The sequence below is a fragment of the Passer domesticus genome, chromosome 3 (genome assembly GCF_036417665.1).
Source record: "Passer domesticus isolate bPasDom1 chromosome 3, bPasDom1.hap1, whole genome shotgun sequence".
Classification (NCBI taxonomy): Eukaryota; Metazoa; Chordata; class Aves; order Passeriformes; family Passeridae; genus Passer; species Passer domesticus.
This window is the reverse complement of record NC_087476.1, coordinates 94,649,321-94,664,689: the sequence shown is the minus strand read 5'-3', so window position 1 is coordinate 94,664,689 and position 15,369 is coordinate 94,649,321. Positions and strand designations below refer to the sequence as shown.

General features: G+C 43.4%; 1 protein-coding gene across 3 annotated transcripts in view; it reads right to left on the bottom strand.

Annotated features, from left to right (window-relative positions):
* PRKCE (protein kinase C epsilon) overlaps nucleotides 1-10,814 on the bottom strand; it is a 285,873-nt gene extending 275,059 nt beyond the window's left edge. For all 3 annotated transcript variants that reach the window (XM_064414463.1, XM_064414464.1, XM_064414465.1), the window contains exon 1: nucleotides 9,929-10,814. In XM_064414463.1, coding sequence (XP_064270533.1) covers nucleotides 9,929-10,276 — 348 coding nt within the window. In that variant the 5' untranslated portion in view covers nucleotides 10,277-10,814. The remainder of the gene's footprint in view (nucleotides 1-9,928) is intronic.
* Nucleotides 10,815-15,369: the final 4,555 nt, after the last annotated feature.

The window sequence follows — 15,369 nt, the reverse complement described above, 5'->3', positions numbered from 1 at the left end:
ACATGCTTCTGATTCAATGGATAACACATCTAAAAAATAGGCATGAGGTGTTAATGAAATTCTTCTTTGTTCTTTCTTCCTTTCAGAGGTTTGGCATGGCTCTGAGAAATTGCTAGCAGGAAGAGTAAAGGAGTGTGATAAAACTTAACGTAGCTTATCTCAGCCCAGTGACATTAGTACATACTGTTACCCCTATATATCATATCCAAATTTCATTATTGTACTCTTAATGGTCTAACCCACCTATCACTACAGGAAAAAGCTCTAATGTAATAATACTATACCAGCTTCCATTGAATCATAAAAAAAATCCTATACTTCCCCCAAACTGGGCAGTAGAAACATTCTTGAAGCTATATGGGACACTAAGAAACAACTAGAAGTTTAGGAATCATGGACTAGGTCATCATGGACTAGTTCATATGTCCATCTAAACACATCAACTCCTTAAAGAGAAACACCACAATTTTGCAAAGCATCAGGAACTCCAATAATCCCCAGCAAAATTTCCATTATTGCCTCTCCCCTCAATATTTTGAGTTAGGGACATCAAGCAAAGCTGAGCTGATGGGCTGCTTCTCAACTATCACTTCAGCCCTTTACACTGGTAAGCATTTTCCTAATATTTCTCTTGGTTTCCCCAGTCTGCCTTTTTGACTTGTGCTTGGACTGGAATTTTTTGAAGATAGAAACCACCATTCCACATAAAATTTAGAAAAAAAAATTACCAAACACTCGTAGGTATTTTCTGTGATTAGGAGTTCCTGAAAATCCCAGGTCAGTACCAACTAAAAATTTTTAATAGTATTCCCACTGCTTGGGAGAGTCCAGTTTTCAAGGACAGATCATGTTCCTACAACACTCCACCAAGTCTGCTAATACCAGAGCACTTTTGCCTGCAGTTCAAACCTACATATTACATTTATTCCTTCAAACACTTCAGTAGTATAACTAAGTGGAAACTCGGTGCATCACTCCTTTGTGACTGAAAACAGCCACGAGTATGATCAGCTCCCTGCTGCTTGCTGAGCAGCACAGCGGGGACGTGCTCAGGATGACAGCAGCTGGGCAGATGCCACAGAGCTTCAGACACTGGGATGCTGTGTCCTACTGACACGAGGATCTTACTGGTCCACCACAGTGACAAAAAGGGGGAAGGAGTTGGACTGCTGGGAATAATGGCACTATGGAGATAAGGGAAATAATGATATGGAAAATGAAGGAAAAGTTACAGCAGCTGGGACTTGAGGGCAAGGTGATAGTGGTGGATTAAGGAGAAAAGTGGGCCAAGAGGTCAAAGGTTCAAGAGGTGCCAAGGCACTATGGGGTCACAAGGAAGGAAAAGACAATGAAACTCAGAGGAAAAGAAAAGCAAAAAGATTCCTCAGTAAATCCAAAAAGAACCACGTGAGAGAGAAAACACAGTGGATGCAGCATGAATGACTTTAAGCCTTTCCTTTTCCAATACATTCTCAGACATCACTTTCTAAGGCCACGGATCAATCTCACCTTGAAATAAAGGAAGTTGACAGATGCCAGAAAGACTTACGCAATGAGTAAATATGGTCCTGGCAAGAAAACTGTACTTGGAATAGATCTCTGTAGAGATCTATAGCAGGACATTTCATTCACATAGCCTGCTAGCATTGCCAACATCAAAATCTTATGCACTATTTTAAAAGTTGCTCTATAATTTCTTGACCATCTTAAAGCCAGAACAGATAAAGAAAGATGGAGAATTGGCAGCATAAAGACAGAACGGATGATAAAGAGAAAACTGAAGGAAAACAGGGAAGGGCACTACTGTCTTGCTGGCTTTTAATCTGTGAAACAAAGCAAAGCAATTCCAGCCATTTCCTTGTCACCTATGCAGAGGATGCATCAGTCTTCCCTTCATCTTTCCACCACTATTATATCTGCTGCATTGCTACCACATCACTCTCTAAATATAAATATTTACACTGTCAAAGCCATCTATCTTTTAATGATATAAAAAAAGGCCAACGTACTGAAGAATGGAGAGTTCTAAATGCATAAGAAATCCCAGTCACCCATAATAAGAGGCCTGTAACTTATTTATACTCTCAAGTACTGAAAGATACTAAGCTGGAAACACCAAGTATTACATTTCCCTACTCTTCATGTAAGATACAGAGATACCAAGGGGGCTTGCTGTTCAAACAATGCAGACATGAAATTTATTTGGTAACATCTAGCCATTATTCATGGTTTTTTGTTCCTCCCTGTGATGAAACTGCCCAGCAGGACACCAGAAACAAGCAAAATGATTCTATTGTCTGGAACAATCTAATCAGCTCAAGTTAGCCGATATAAGGCAGAAATGGCTGCCTGCAAGCCTCTGATGGAATCAAACTTTGCTTTTTTTTAATTTTAAAAGCTATGGTCTGACATTATTTCTGTTCCTCAACAATTCAAGCCCTAAAGAGTTCAGAAGGTAAAAAAAATCTCTTAGAACTGTGTAGCATTTCTCTAACACTGCTTCCAATAAAACAAACATTAAAACTCCTGTTATATTTAATGGGAACATGCCAATTTCTCTAGGTTTCTTAGCTGTGCTATTCAGAAATATGTGAAATACTGGCTTCTGTAACTTCTGTTAAATTGCACCAATTATACTTTAATATCATTGACAATTTTAACTCTTGGAGGAATGCAAGTGAGGGGACACTCAGAAATCAACTTTATCAGCAATTCAAGCTACTGACTGAATAATGATCAGAGTAGATAAGAATTCTGCAGATATTCTTGCACCATACTCATTTGCATTTTCTTTACTAAAATATAGTGCAAAGTACATAACTGCCATGAAAGTTACCCAATCTCTAGAATGGCTTATTAGCTTTACAGTTGCAGTTTCATATTAATATTACTGAATATACTTTTTTAATTGTCTAGTGACTGCCTGCCAAACAAGAAAGTACTCACAAATACAAGGTTAAAACTTTTTGTCAGCCATCTGTAGCAACCACTTTCCCCCCAAATGGTTGAAACCCCTGTAACTTCTACAATTTGCATGACTCAAAAGAGTCCAATGCAAAATACCCCATTCTTCAGACCTTGCTCTGGCCAGCTTGGCAAAAAGATTTGTTCGATTCTCCCCAGCCCAAACTGTCAGTTTTCCAAGCTGTCTATGGACTTCTGATCTTACTCCATATCCAAATACTTCCAGCCTTACCTTTCCATGTGGATGAAGGAAAAGTCTCGTCTCAGTCCTCTCTGACCACAAATATCCCATTACTTGCATGCTCTATTGTTCCCAAACCCTCTCTTACCATGAACTGCAGATGTCTTTCTCTTACAAGATAATAGTTGGGGTGGGGGAAAGGGGATTAAGATAGCATTGGATAAAGCAGAACTGAATTCAACCAGCCAATTCCAAGCCAAAAAGCTCCTGTCTCCAAACTGTATTCAGTCTCCCTTCAAAACCCAAAAAGTTCATTTAAATGAAAGTTATTTACAGAGTGAAAACAAATCACATTTAGTTGCCAAGTTCTACAATTCCAACTTAAATCAAATCCTCATTTTGGCAATATTTAAAGAATTCTGGACATGGAGGACAGAAATACAGTTTGATGTTAGAGAGCAGAATATGCAAGATTTGCAGAAGAATAAATCAGTAAGAAAAAAATACAAGTAAAGGATGTTGTTAACTGTTATTTATTCATGGTTTTCCTTTGGAGCACAGGCTCCTATTGAGGGAATAATTTAAACTGGCCTGTATGATATCCCTTGAACCCAGTTCACTGGGATCAGCGGTTTACTCACACCCACAAAGTTCTGCACAATATCTATGGAACCACCTAAGCTGGAATGCACTGTCTTAAAACTGGCACATGCACTGTCTTAAAACTGGTAGAAGAAGGACATGCAGGAATTGTATTCACTCCACTCAGACATTTTGTTAAAGTCTAGATCTGAACTAGTACCTACGAACTGGACTCTGCTATTGGTAACTTTTTTCTAACAAATACTTTCTACAGAGTTCAGTGTGGAACTTTGTATCAGTATTTGGTATTAGCAACAGTAAGATGAGATTCTGGTGGTGGGATCAACTCCTGACCTACAGTTATGACAATTCACTGTTAATTGAAATGCATCCTCCACTACACGCTTTCCATGCCCTGAGCAATTTTTTTCACATCTGAAGTGAAACTTCAAAATCTATATACTCAGCAAAGCAGGCCAAAAAAAACCCCAAAGCGGGTCAGTGACCACCATAGAGCCTTCAACCAGCCCATTTGCCTACGCCAGCTCAGCCCTGTCTCCTACACGTGGAGCTTTCTGCTGTTGCCAAAAGGGCAGCTGGAGCACGTGGTGCAGCAGCAACTATTCATTACCCTCCTCCAGGTTTCTCCCCATGCCTCATCTCTTCCTTTCCCCACTTTGCCCTTTCTCTCTGCAGTAACAACAGCAGAGGCAGCACTTTCCCCCTCTATTGCTTCTCAGCAGACAGGGAAGCACTGCAGGTAAGCAGGAGCTGTTAGGAGAGAACATTTCTAGCAGGGAGTAGGAGTAGATTTCTGCAGCTGTAGAAAGGGATTGATACAAGACAGTGGGTGAGCTGTGTGTGACTGTACCACATCCCCAGCAGAGAGGGAAAAGTGAAGGCACAGGAGGGAGACAGACTGTGGGAGAAGGCAAGGAAGACCCCTATCTGTACAAAGTTCTTTCCAAAATCTCTCAGCTCCTCTTGAAAATCACTTACCCTCAGAATGAGAGAGTCCCTGTGAAACCCTGTTGAGCTCCTGTAGCTCTCAGCCTTGCCCCACAAGCCTGACAGACCTTGCTCCATGACCACCTTTTCATGCAGAAACCTCTCAAACAGGACCCCAGCAACTTCCCTTTCATCTCAACAAATATGATTCCGATAACAGCTTTTCAGCAACCCATGAACCACAGTTTAGATGAGATCTAAAGTTTTTGCAAGTGAAATCCTAGGCCTTTCAGCACCACCAGCACAAAATTCAGTCAGCAGATGAAAATAAAAATGAAAATATGCTGCAGTCACTTTCTGCTAGCCCAATGCCAGCCCTCAGCAGTGCACGGCACTAGCAGAGGTGAACGCACAGGGTGACCTGCACTACAATGATGACAATTCCATTCTCTGTCTGCCAGCTACAACAGATCACCTGCTGACTGAAAGGAGTTCCCATTCCAAAAACAGAAATGGCATTAAAAGAAGGAAAAAGGAAAAAAAAAAAAAGCAACTAAGCAGTTGTTCCATTTCAGTCAGATTAGAGGCACTGGAAAGAGACAGTTCTACTTCTCACATCCATGGACAGCTCACAGGACCAAGGACTCTGGAGTGCTTTAATTCCTTCCCTGCTACTGCCTTTTGGGTGACATTCAGAGCTCAAATAACCTAGGTGTTTAACTGTATAGACTGCAACTTCTTCCCCATGCCATTTCCTATAACTCATCATCCACTTGCTACTGAGATATTAGATTAATTCATAATAAACATGCTTTATGCCATGGTGGCACAGTACTACCTTCATATTGGTAAAATGTAAATATGAAAGGATGTTTTCAAAAATGTATAATGTTTTAAATTTAATCTGAAGAAGCTGCACTGAAAGAAGAAAAATAGTATGGAAGACATTTTAGTAAAGAAAAGCTCACTAAAATCTATGTTTTATTTTTTTTCCTGACAGCATAAGGGATTTTTTTTAAGACAGCAGAAAATTAAATCTCTTTCATTAACCTAAATATAGCTGTAAATTATTTTCAGTGGAAATAGAGGCTTTTCTTGTTAAATGTTCTGATGTTCTCATTGATTTAGTGAGTTCTGCTACTCAGCCAGCAAAAGGATTTCTTAGGACAACTCAATAGGTTTTCTCATGTACTGCCAGGCTAATGGCTAAGACCCTTAGATGGAGTCTTTGGCGTAGGTCCAATCATGCTGATTTCATCTGTCGTCAACTCTGGAAAGTGGACTTGAACTCAGAACCCATACTACCAATCATCCACACACATAAACATTGATCATGATAATTTGCAGGAGTGGAACCACACGGCTAAATATCAATGGAATTTTCCTTCCTGATCTCAATTCCACTGATTAAAATGTAGCTGCAATGCCAACTCAAGTGAATCATTTACATATGCCACATGTGAGAAAGCTAGATAAAAACATACTTTATTATTACCTGAATTACCTAACTTAAAAAAATATAGCCAGAGCTGTCAAGTTGCTAGTTTGTTTTTCAATCAGAACTTGCAAGTTGTTTGTTGTTCTGTATTTTTTGTTTTTTCAAAGAGTAAGTTCACCAGCATCCTCTTGAATACTCAGTGCCATTCTGTACGACATTTTCTGCGCTTACAAAAAGCCTGAAATGTCATAAATCCAAAGCTCTCTTTAAAACTGCAGTGTAACCATGACTAAAAAAATCTGCAAAACTGACACTTTTACTGTGCTATGTCTGTATTGATGCACTACTGGAAAAGCAGCCATCTTTTTAATTGTCACTATATCTATTTTAGAAACCTAAACAAGTGTTTTCTATTGATCTTACCAAACCCCCACAAAACTATGTATTTTTTTTAAAGCTTTCATCCAGTAAACTCTGAACCACTGTTGCATGCCACAACTTTGAATAATTTAAAAATATTTATATATATATATATATATTTTTTTATATATATATATATATATATATGTATGTATTCAAGGAGTATATGTGTCATAAGGTTAAATGCAACTGCTGAACACTCTGTAGAGGAAGGAGGAACCAGGATTTTGCATATCTATCTGACTTGTATTAATACAGTAGACATTATCGTGATTTCAAGCTTTGTACTTGTTTATCATTAGTGTTTCCACTGTAACCATGGCATCCGTATATAGCACAGGCCTAAGAGTGAGAAAAATATCCAGCATTTTCCTAAAAAATTCATCTGAGAAAAAAAAATAAGGATTTGGACAATGGCAAAAGTCAATCAAATTTGGTGATCTGGCTAAAATGAGAAACAGTTTCCTCTTAGGGGAAAAAAGCCCACTACAATAATTTTTTTTGTGAATCTTTTCTGCATTTTGGACTTCTGACAAGAACCTAGAAACCTAGAAACATAACCTTGACCCTAGTGCAGATATTATAAAACAAATTCTGAAATTTCCTTAAAAAACACCATACTATATGAGATCAAAAGCATTAAAGCTATTAATATGTTCACAAGACCTGTTCTCAGCACATGAACATTTTCTCAACCCTCTTTCAATAGTGACTGTCCAGTCCTGCAGTAACTGTTGCATCATACTGAAGGTAAGGAGGGGCAGCAGTGTAATTACTCTGATCACACTCAGCAAGTACTTGGTACCCAGTTCCAACTTTCAGGACTGCTTAAAGGGAAACCTTCAGAATGGCATAAAAAGACTTGATGGTCTTCAAGTGTGTTTCAAGTGTGTAGGCTGCATTTATTTGATATTTCAGACAGTAAAAAAGAATGGGTTACTGTGATTGCTGGTTTTAATTTGCTTGTTACAGAGTTCAGAAAGAGTACTACAAAAATATCAGCCTTAAATGCCAAGAGTGAAATGAAGGAACTAGTCCTCTTATTAGACAGAAAAAACTGACTGTATCATACCAGCAGATCTTAGCCCAATGTTGGTTTAGGCCATGTGCATTTTCCTTGTAGTGTGAAACTCATTCACTTTGCAGACAACTTCTTTTTCAGGTTTTAATACAGAGTCCAGACACTGATGAAGATACCAATAAATCTATTTACTTCAGCATGGACTCTACAGAGATGTCATGACCACAGGTCTTCTTGTAACTCAATGAAAAAAGACCCAAAACCAGTGTGATGCTGTAAGAGCCAGTTCTTTGAAGGTTAAAGAACTATCTATTAATCCAGTAAACACACTCAGAATTATAGTGACACCCTCAGTAAACAGGAAGATTTTGGAAAGGATAAAGCACAATCCTATAAACACTTACCACCACCCCCCCCCATTCTAACTGTGATACAGGGGGAGGTGTATGCTGTTTTTGTAGTACATGAACACAATCCTAAAGGTAAGGATTTACAGTACAAAAAAGTGATGTTTCAGAAGCTGCATTATATTGAGCTGACCAGTTATGATCCACTGCCATGTCCTTGATTCTGACACAACAGACAACAAGCGTAGTCCCTCCCTCGTCTCCTCCCAGCCACTGAATGCTGGACAGCAATGAATCCTGATGCAATAAAAGCCAGCATTTATCTGATTCAGCTATCTAGTTCCTCACAGATCCTGTTTACAATGGACCTCAACCTGTTAAATTCCGCTGTTTACCTAGGAAATGTGTTCAGACATTTGAGTTCACCTTAAATATCAGAGCCAGGATGCACTGCAGTCCCACCAAAATTCAAACCTGGCATCTGGAATCTGCAAGGTTCTTCCAGATTTGGTGACAAACTCACAACATGTACCATGCACAAAAAGAACATACAAAATTACTATTCTTTCACTACAAATCTGTGCAGGTGTCTTCCTACTGGTCTCAAAGATAAAACCTCACTTGATTTCAGGAGTCCCAACTTGATTATTATTCAATACAGGTAAAAGACATCTGCAATACTGCTGCATTTGTCTTTTCCTGTTATAGCTATTTTTCTTCCTATCCATTCCTTTCCACTTTTAACATTTGAGCTTACTAATTTGTAGCTTTTATAGAGCATCAGAATAATCTAGACCCTGATTACCACAATGCAACACACAGGCAGCAAAAATGAAAAATACTTTAAAGTTGTAAACATAAAAGTTTTAACAGCAAAGTTGATCAGCTACTAATCAGCATAAATAGAGTCTAATTCTTTCATGCTCTTTCATCATTTCCCCATCTCTACATAATTGTATTAAGCAAAGAAGCCCCAAAGAATACATAAAACTCAGACCCATTAACCCTAGCTATTTTTTCTTTGGTCCTGGGTTCTTTGTCTGTTTGCCAAAAAACTACTAGCTAGTATCCTTGACCATGAAAAATAAATACATAAAAAGATGAGCATATATAATTTCAGATGGCTGGTTGAGCAGGGCACACTGAAAATGAGATGATAGCTACTATTGTTTCATTATACATCTCATTTAAAGGATATCCACCATTTAACTGCTTAACTGCATCACTGTGAAATGTGCATATTCACATTTCCCATTTCTGATGGTTTCTCCCTGTTAAATCACAATACCTGAGGATATCAGAGCAAGGATTTTCCAGCTTTTTTTGTACTCCCACTGGGGCACTGGTAGCCTCTGGGTATTAAAGATGCTGTGAAAGCTGTTAAGACACATTGTGCGTACAGGCAACAGAATTTCTCTAGTTGGGCCCAAATTCCACTAGGACCCTTTCATCAGTCTTGAGCATTTGAAGAAGCATTGCGTTAGAGCTATGCATAGAGGTGTCGATCATCTGAAGGGAGGAAGGAGGAGCATCAGTGTTGATGCAGTGAGCTCTCAAGTGACAGGAAGACCCTGAGGGGTCTCGTATCAGAGGTCAGGTCTGGATTTTTAAGGTTCATCATTGCCAGGCTAACCAAGCGTATTCACCCTGAAATTATGAAACTCAACTAAGCGCTGGATCTGGGTTTTGCCATAATGTTTGGTATGGACGTATTTGGTTTGGGTTCTTCAGACTCAGTAAGACAACTAGGTTTGTATTTATGTCACATAATTTCAGAAACTTGTGAGGTAACTATATACCTTACTTATAGTCAGCATATTTTTCTTTTCTGCCTCGCCTGTAGATAACATGCATTAGTTATATAGTAACCATGACTATCTCAGTATAACAAAGTGTGGAAATAATGAAAAGCCTTCAGAGGCATTACATGCCCTTGGTAACCTAGCTCTGCAAGACAGATGTTGCATCCAGAGCCATGCCATTGAAAATCGTATGTACACGTATGTATCTACAGCGTGAACACTTACCCAGTCTTCGAAGTGACGGCTCCCGTTCTGCAGCAAGTCCTCAAACTGTATAGTGCAGTTAGCTACAAAATCGTCGTACCCGATGGGGGCATCATGGAAAACAGCCATCTCTATCTTCCTGCCATTACAAACGTCGGTGACAAATTCATCATTCCAAGCAGGACTGTTGGTCTTTTGCTTGGTCGAGGTCTGCCCGATCCTGGAGTCATCCACATTGAGGGCGATGTAAGGGTCCAGCAAAAATGTCTGTGGCCTGGGACCCACTGCATGCCTCAGAGACCACGCCGTGGGTTTCAGATTCACCGCCTCGCAGATCTTGATTTTCAGCAAGCCATTGAAAACCACCATGGCTGGATAGCTGCACTTTTCCCGGGATCAAACACTCGCTCAACGCACTCGCACCGAGAGGGAGGGAGGGAGGTCTCGCCAATAAATAGGAGGGCAGGTCTGGGAGGTGGGGGAGCAGGGTACGGTGCGGGTCTCTTCGCCTGGCTGCTGCTGTTACCTTTGATTATTTAGCCTTTGCTCTTGCGACACCCAGTGAATACATTTATTTTCTTGCCCGTGTTTCTAACGGAAAACAAGGGAGGGGGGCCGCCAGGGAGGGGGAGGCGGCCGCGGCTGCAGGAACCCCCGAATGCTACCAAAACCCGAGCATAATCAATCCGGGGGTAAGCAAGAGCCTTCTCCCTTCACCCTGACCATAATCCTGGATCAGTCCTCGCAGAGGAAGCAGAGCCGCGATCCCGGGCTCCCGCACACGCCAGTCCTGCCCGTGCGCCACACAACAATACACACACACGCATACACACACACACACACACGCACACACGGATCAGAAACACCGGCCGACCCACCAGCCCTGCCTACTGCACAGCCTCCGCTCAGCAAACATCCACCCGGGGACCTTCCATCCGCGCCGCCGCCCGCAGCCGCCCGTCCTGCGCCGCCGCCGCCTCCTGCTCCGCCGCCGCCAAGGCCGAGGACCCAGCGGAGCGACCCCCGCGCATGGGGGGCGCCGGCAGCGGAGCGGCCCGCGCGGGTCTCGGCGGGCTCCGGCTGGGCGGCCGCCGCCCTGGCGATGGGCAGAGCCGCCGCCGCCGCCTCCCTCCCGCCTCCCGCCGGCCGCCCCCCGCCCGCCTCCCGCCCGCCGCCTCCCCTCGGCCGCCGCCGGCCGCCTCCCTCCGCGCAGCCCCCGCCCGCTGCCGGTGCCGCTCCGCCGCTCGCTCCAGCGCAGGAAATGCGCAAAAGACGTCAGTGTGTGTGTGTGGGGCGAGTGAGCGGCGGCGGCGGCAGCCCCGGCCGTGCGTGTGTGTTTCTGTGTGTGTGTTTGAGTGTAGAAAGTTTTGCCTGTTGGGGGAGCAGCGCGGCCGCCACCAGCCGGGAACCGCAGCGGGGGTCCCGCTCCCCGGGCCGGGCTCGCCGCTCCTCCACACCCGCCGGGCGGCTTTCCGCCGGGGACACTGCCCGCCCCGGCCCCACGCCTCCTCCGCCTTCTCCTCACGGGATAAAGTGGTGAACCAAACGTGGAAAAAGCACCCCCGGACGCCTTCCTCCCCGACCGCCTTTATTAACGTGCTTGACCACCAAGGTCCTGCGCGGACCGGGACCACCACTCACACCGCGCCGGGCGCCTCTGGCGCCGCGGTCGGGCGGACGCCCCTTCCTGCAGGGCTTGCCGCCCCTGGCCCTTCTCTCCGGGATCCCCGGGACGCCTCTGCCCGCGCCTGACGGGCAGCGAACTCCGCCGCCCCCGCCCTGCCCCGCCGCCTGACAGCGCCGAGCCCCGGCCCGCGTCTCCGCCACCCCCGCCCACCGCGGCAGCGGCACAGACAGCGCTACGTCAGCGGGGGCCGGGCCGGGCCGGAGGAAGAGTTTCCCCGCGGTGTGCGAGCGCCGGGAAGTGCCGAGCGCCGCCAGGGGAAGCGGCCTCCCGGGGCCCGCCCCGCCCGGCCCGGCCCGGCTCGGCTCGATCCGACCCGGCCGGGAGGCGCTGCCTGGGCTGGGACAGAGGCCGCCTGTTGGCCGCCCGACGCCCCGCGGCGGTGGGGCACTGCCGGCCCCTTTGTCTGCCGCGATCACCTGGCCCGTGCCTGCCCCACCTCAACCCGCGGCGCCTCCCCGCTGCGCTGAGCGGGAGACCGCAGGCCGGCGGTCGCCGCTGCCCTGTAAGCGTACTGAAAAGGGAAAAAAACCCAAAACCCTAAACCTTCTAAAAGCGTGAAAGGGTGTGCATACTGTGTTCTTGAACGTTATCTGCACGTCATGAAAGATTTCAGTAATTTTTCATCACTGTGGTATCAAATACCCTATGAAATACCCGTGAAGCTAGCTACATGCAGCCTGACTTTCTCCTCAGAACAAACGTACTCGGGATGTGGATGGTTTCCCATGGTGAAAATTATTACTGCCTTAATTATTTTTAGCCACTGATTTTGCCTGTGTGTGTGTGTGTGTGTGTGTGCTTGTGTTGAGAAAGTCACCAGGAAATGGAAGGACTTTGCCCTTTGATGGGATTTCAGTTCGCTGTAATATGACAAGAGAAAAGGCATCCGTCCTGGCACTCAGGAGAGCAGCTGGGGTGCTTCGAAGAATCAGCCAAAGTAGAAAGAAGCTGGATTGCCTAGATCCAGTTGAATAAGGACATAAATATGAGCACTCAGTCCTTGATCTGGACCTGATATTCCTGACTGGAGAGGAAAGAACAGATAATTATGGATTTCTGCAGATAATGGCTCAGGAGGCAGGTGTTATATTTGGAGCTAATGAAACAGCTCCAGTATCTGTGCTTCCAGAGCAGTTTCCCGATAGGAGATATGGTACTAATGAAGCCAATGGGTCATGAGAGCATTCGCGTTAATGGAAGACAGACTTTCTGGTGCCTGTTGCCACTTAGTCTACTAGTCAAAATAGAAGTACAGTAACATCTCAATGTTCATTATCATCTTGACAATCTCCAAGCAGAATCGTTTGATACAAAGCTGTGGTATGGAGCCAATTATGGGAAAGGTCTTCCTTTGCAATTCAGCCTTTCCTGGGCTCACAGCAGCTGTGATACATCTATCATGTTACTTTTGTAAAAGACCATAGTCGCAGGCCCCACCAGAAAGACAAGAAGGACCTGCTCCTTTCCTCCCAGCCCCCTTCACTACCTGATGCATATAGTACTATATATTAAGCTATATGGTCTTACATTTAGTATGTGAGAAAGAACACTATAATTAAATCTTTTGTCTGGATATTTTTGTGTTCTTTCTCAATAAGGGCAATGTAAATAGTGTGCTCTATTTCCTTAGATACTTATTGGAAAACATGAAAGCCAAACTGATACACTGTTACATTTTTTTTCTGGTTATTTTTAGGGAACTACAACTGTATGTATTCTGTTTGCCCAAGGTAGGTAAACAGAGTCTCCATGGTGAGTTTAATGACCTAGCATCTCTCTGAGATTACACATGCATATTACGAAAGTCTGAATAAATACAGACATTATTAACACAGCATACAAAACAATAAATAGACCTTATATTTGCCTAATTATATATACAGTCTACTGCATACCTAGCTAGGCCCTGATCCCTCATTCGAGCCATCTGCACTTTTCCATACACTGAAGCAAGCTAAAGTTTGGTTTCACAAATTATTTCTTCTAAGAATAAATGTCTGCCTGCATGAACAGGGATTCACTTAGGATCAGACAGCTCCAGCCTTACACTGCTTAGGAAAATACAAATATCTTGTTTGTATATCTTGTTGCAAATACAAATATCACAGTTTTAATTTTGTTTTAGATTTTTTAAATTATATTTTGGAAAAGCATGTCTATGTCAAGACTGAACTTTTATCACTAAGGAGTTCTTAACTTAACCGAAGTACCCTGGAACAATATTCTTAAAATCCAGTAACTCAGGTACATGGAGCAACATTACAGTGCTTCTTGGAAGTTCATCTAAAAATTTGGCTCAGTGGTCTCAAAACCTCTAAGTAATAGAAGCAAAGAACATTTCAACTGTAGGTACCATTTTCCATTTGAAAAGTTTTTTAATATTTGTTTGCTTGATTTTTTTTTTTCTGCTTTCTTTCTGTGCATACTGAAGGATTTGGTTCTTTAGGAGCAGAAGAGCAAAAGCTATTCTATTTTACAGAGGGACGTCTGGAGAGGAAGATGCAGCACTTGCAGTATTCTCCCTGCGGAAGGGCAGTAAGAAGTATTCCAGATGCATTTCTGTACTCCAGTACAAAGGCTGCAGCAGCACAATAAACCACGGCCTGAAGTTTTACTACGTTTTAGCTATTTTTCCCAGCTATGTTGTTTGGGTTTTTTTAATACAAGGAGGATCTACAGGGTATCTAGACCCAGGACTGGTTAAGGTGGTCTGTCTACTCTCCAGAAGTAACTTTTGCTGATAGAAGCCCCTTTGTTTAGCACTCAGAGAGCAAACAGCCTTTGTGTCAGGGCTGCTCTCAGTGTGTGCTGTTCAACGGGAAAAGCAAAAGACCCCCAAGAGACCATAAAAACACAGGCTAATTGCATCAGCTTCTATTTTCATTCTTAATTTAGGAAAGAGGCTCCATCAGACTGGTAAGGGCTAGCAGCAATGGCAGCGCCAGCACGCAGTCACCTGCAGACGCCTCCCAAGGCACGGTTTTAGTCCCGCAAATCCCTTTTAGGTTGCCCCTGCCCTGTGTCAGGTAGTGGCGGCGGCAGCGGCAAGGAGGGACGAGCAAGAGGTAGGCAGCCTGTAATCGCAGACAGCCCCTGACCTTTCCCTGGCCTGTGCATCCTCCATAGCTCTGTGGAGAAACAGCACTATCTGGTGGCGAGAGGATGTAAGGTCCTGCCAGGAGTCGCGTTAGCTTAGTTCTATTATTGCAGTCGCAGTTGAAACTGGGTTTGAGGTGTTGTTGCTCCAGATTGATAGATAGTTTAACTGCATTTTCAAGAGGATTTTTTTTTTATAGTCCCATTAGTCCTAAAAAACTTTTGAAGCATTGGAGGAAAGTCAGCAAATTTTCAAGCTTTTCCAAGTTCAGCAGTATGAAAGAAGAAGATGTTTTGTGGCATTTTATTTTTTGAAGGAGCGTCATTTCTTAGAGTTATACTAAACCGATAGACAAGGAATGAAATCACGCTTGAATGCAGGAGAGATTTGTGGAAACACCTTTATGAAAAATATTAAATGAAAGCCAGACCCCTCATTATAGACCCTATGAAAACTGAGGAACTTTGAATCCACTCTGGACAAGAACATATTCCAAGAATTTGAAGATATTCACCAGTATGAGTATATCAACTGAATTCCTTTGAACTTATTGGATATGCTTATGCAAGTGCAATAGTTGGGTGTTAGTAGAATCAGTCCTTTTCTGGCAAGAAATCAAAGATTGCTGTCAAATGCTGACTATCTTTGAAAATCAAATTATTATTTTGTATCTAATTT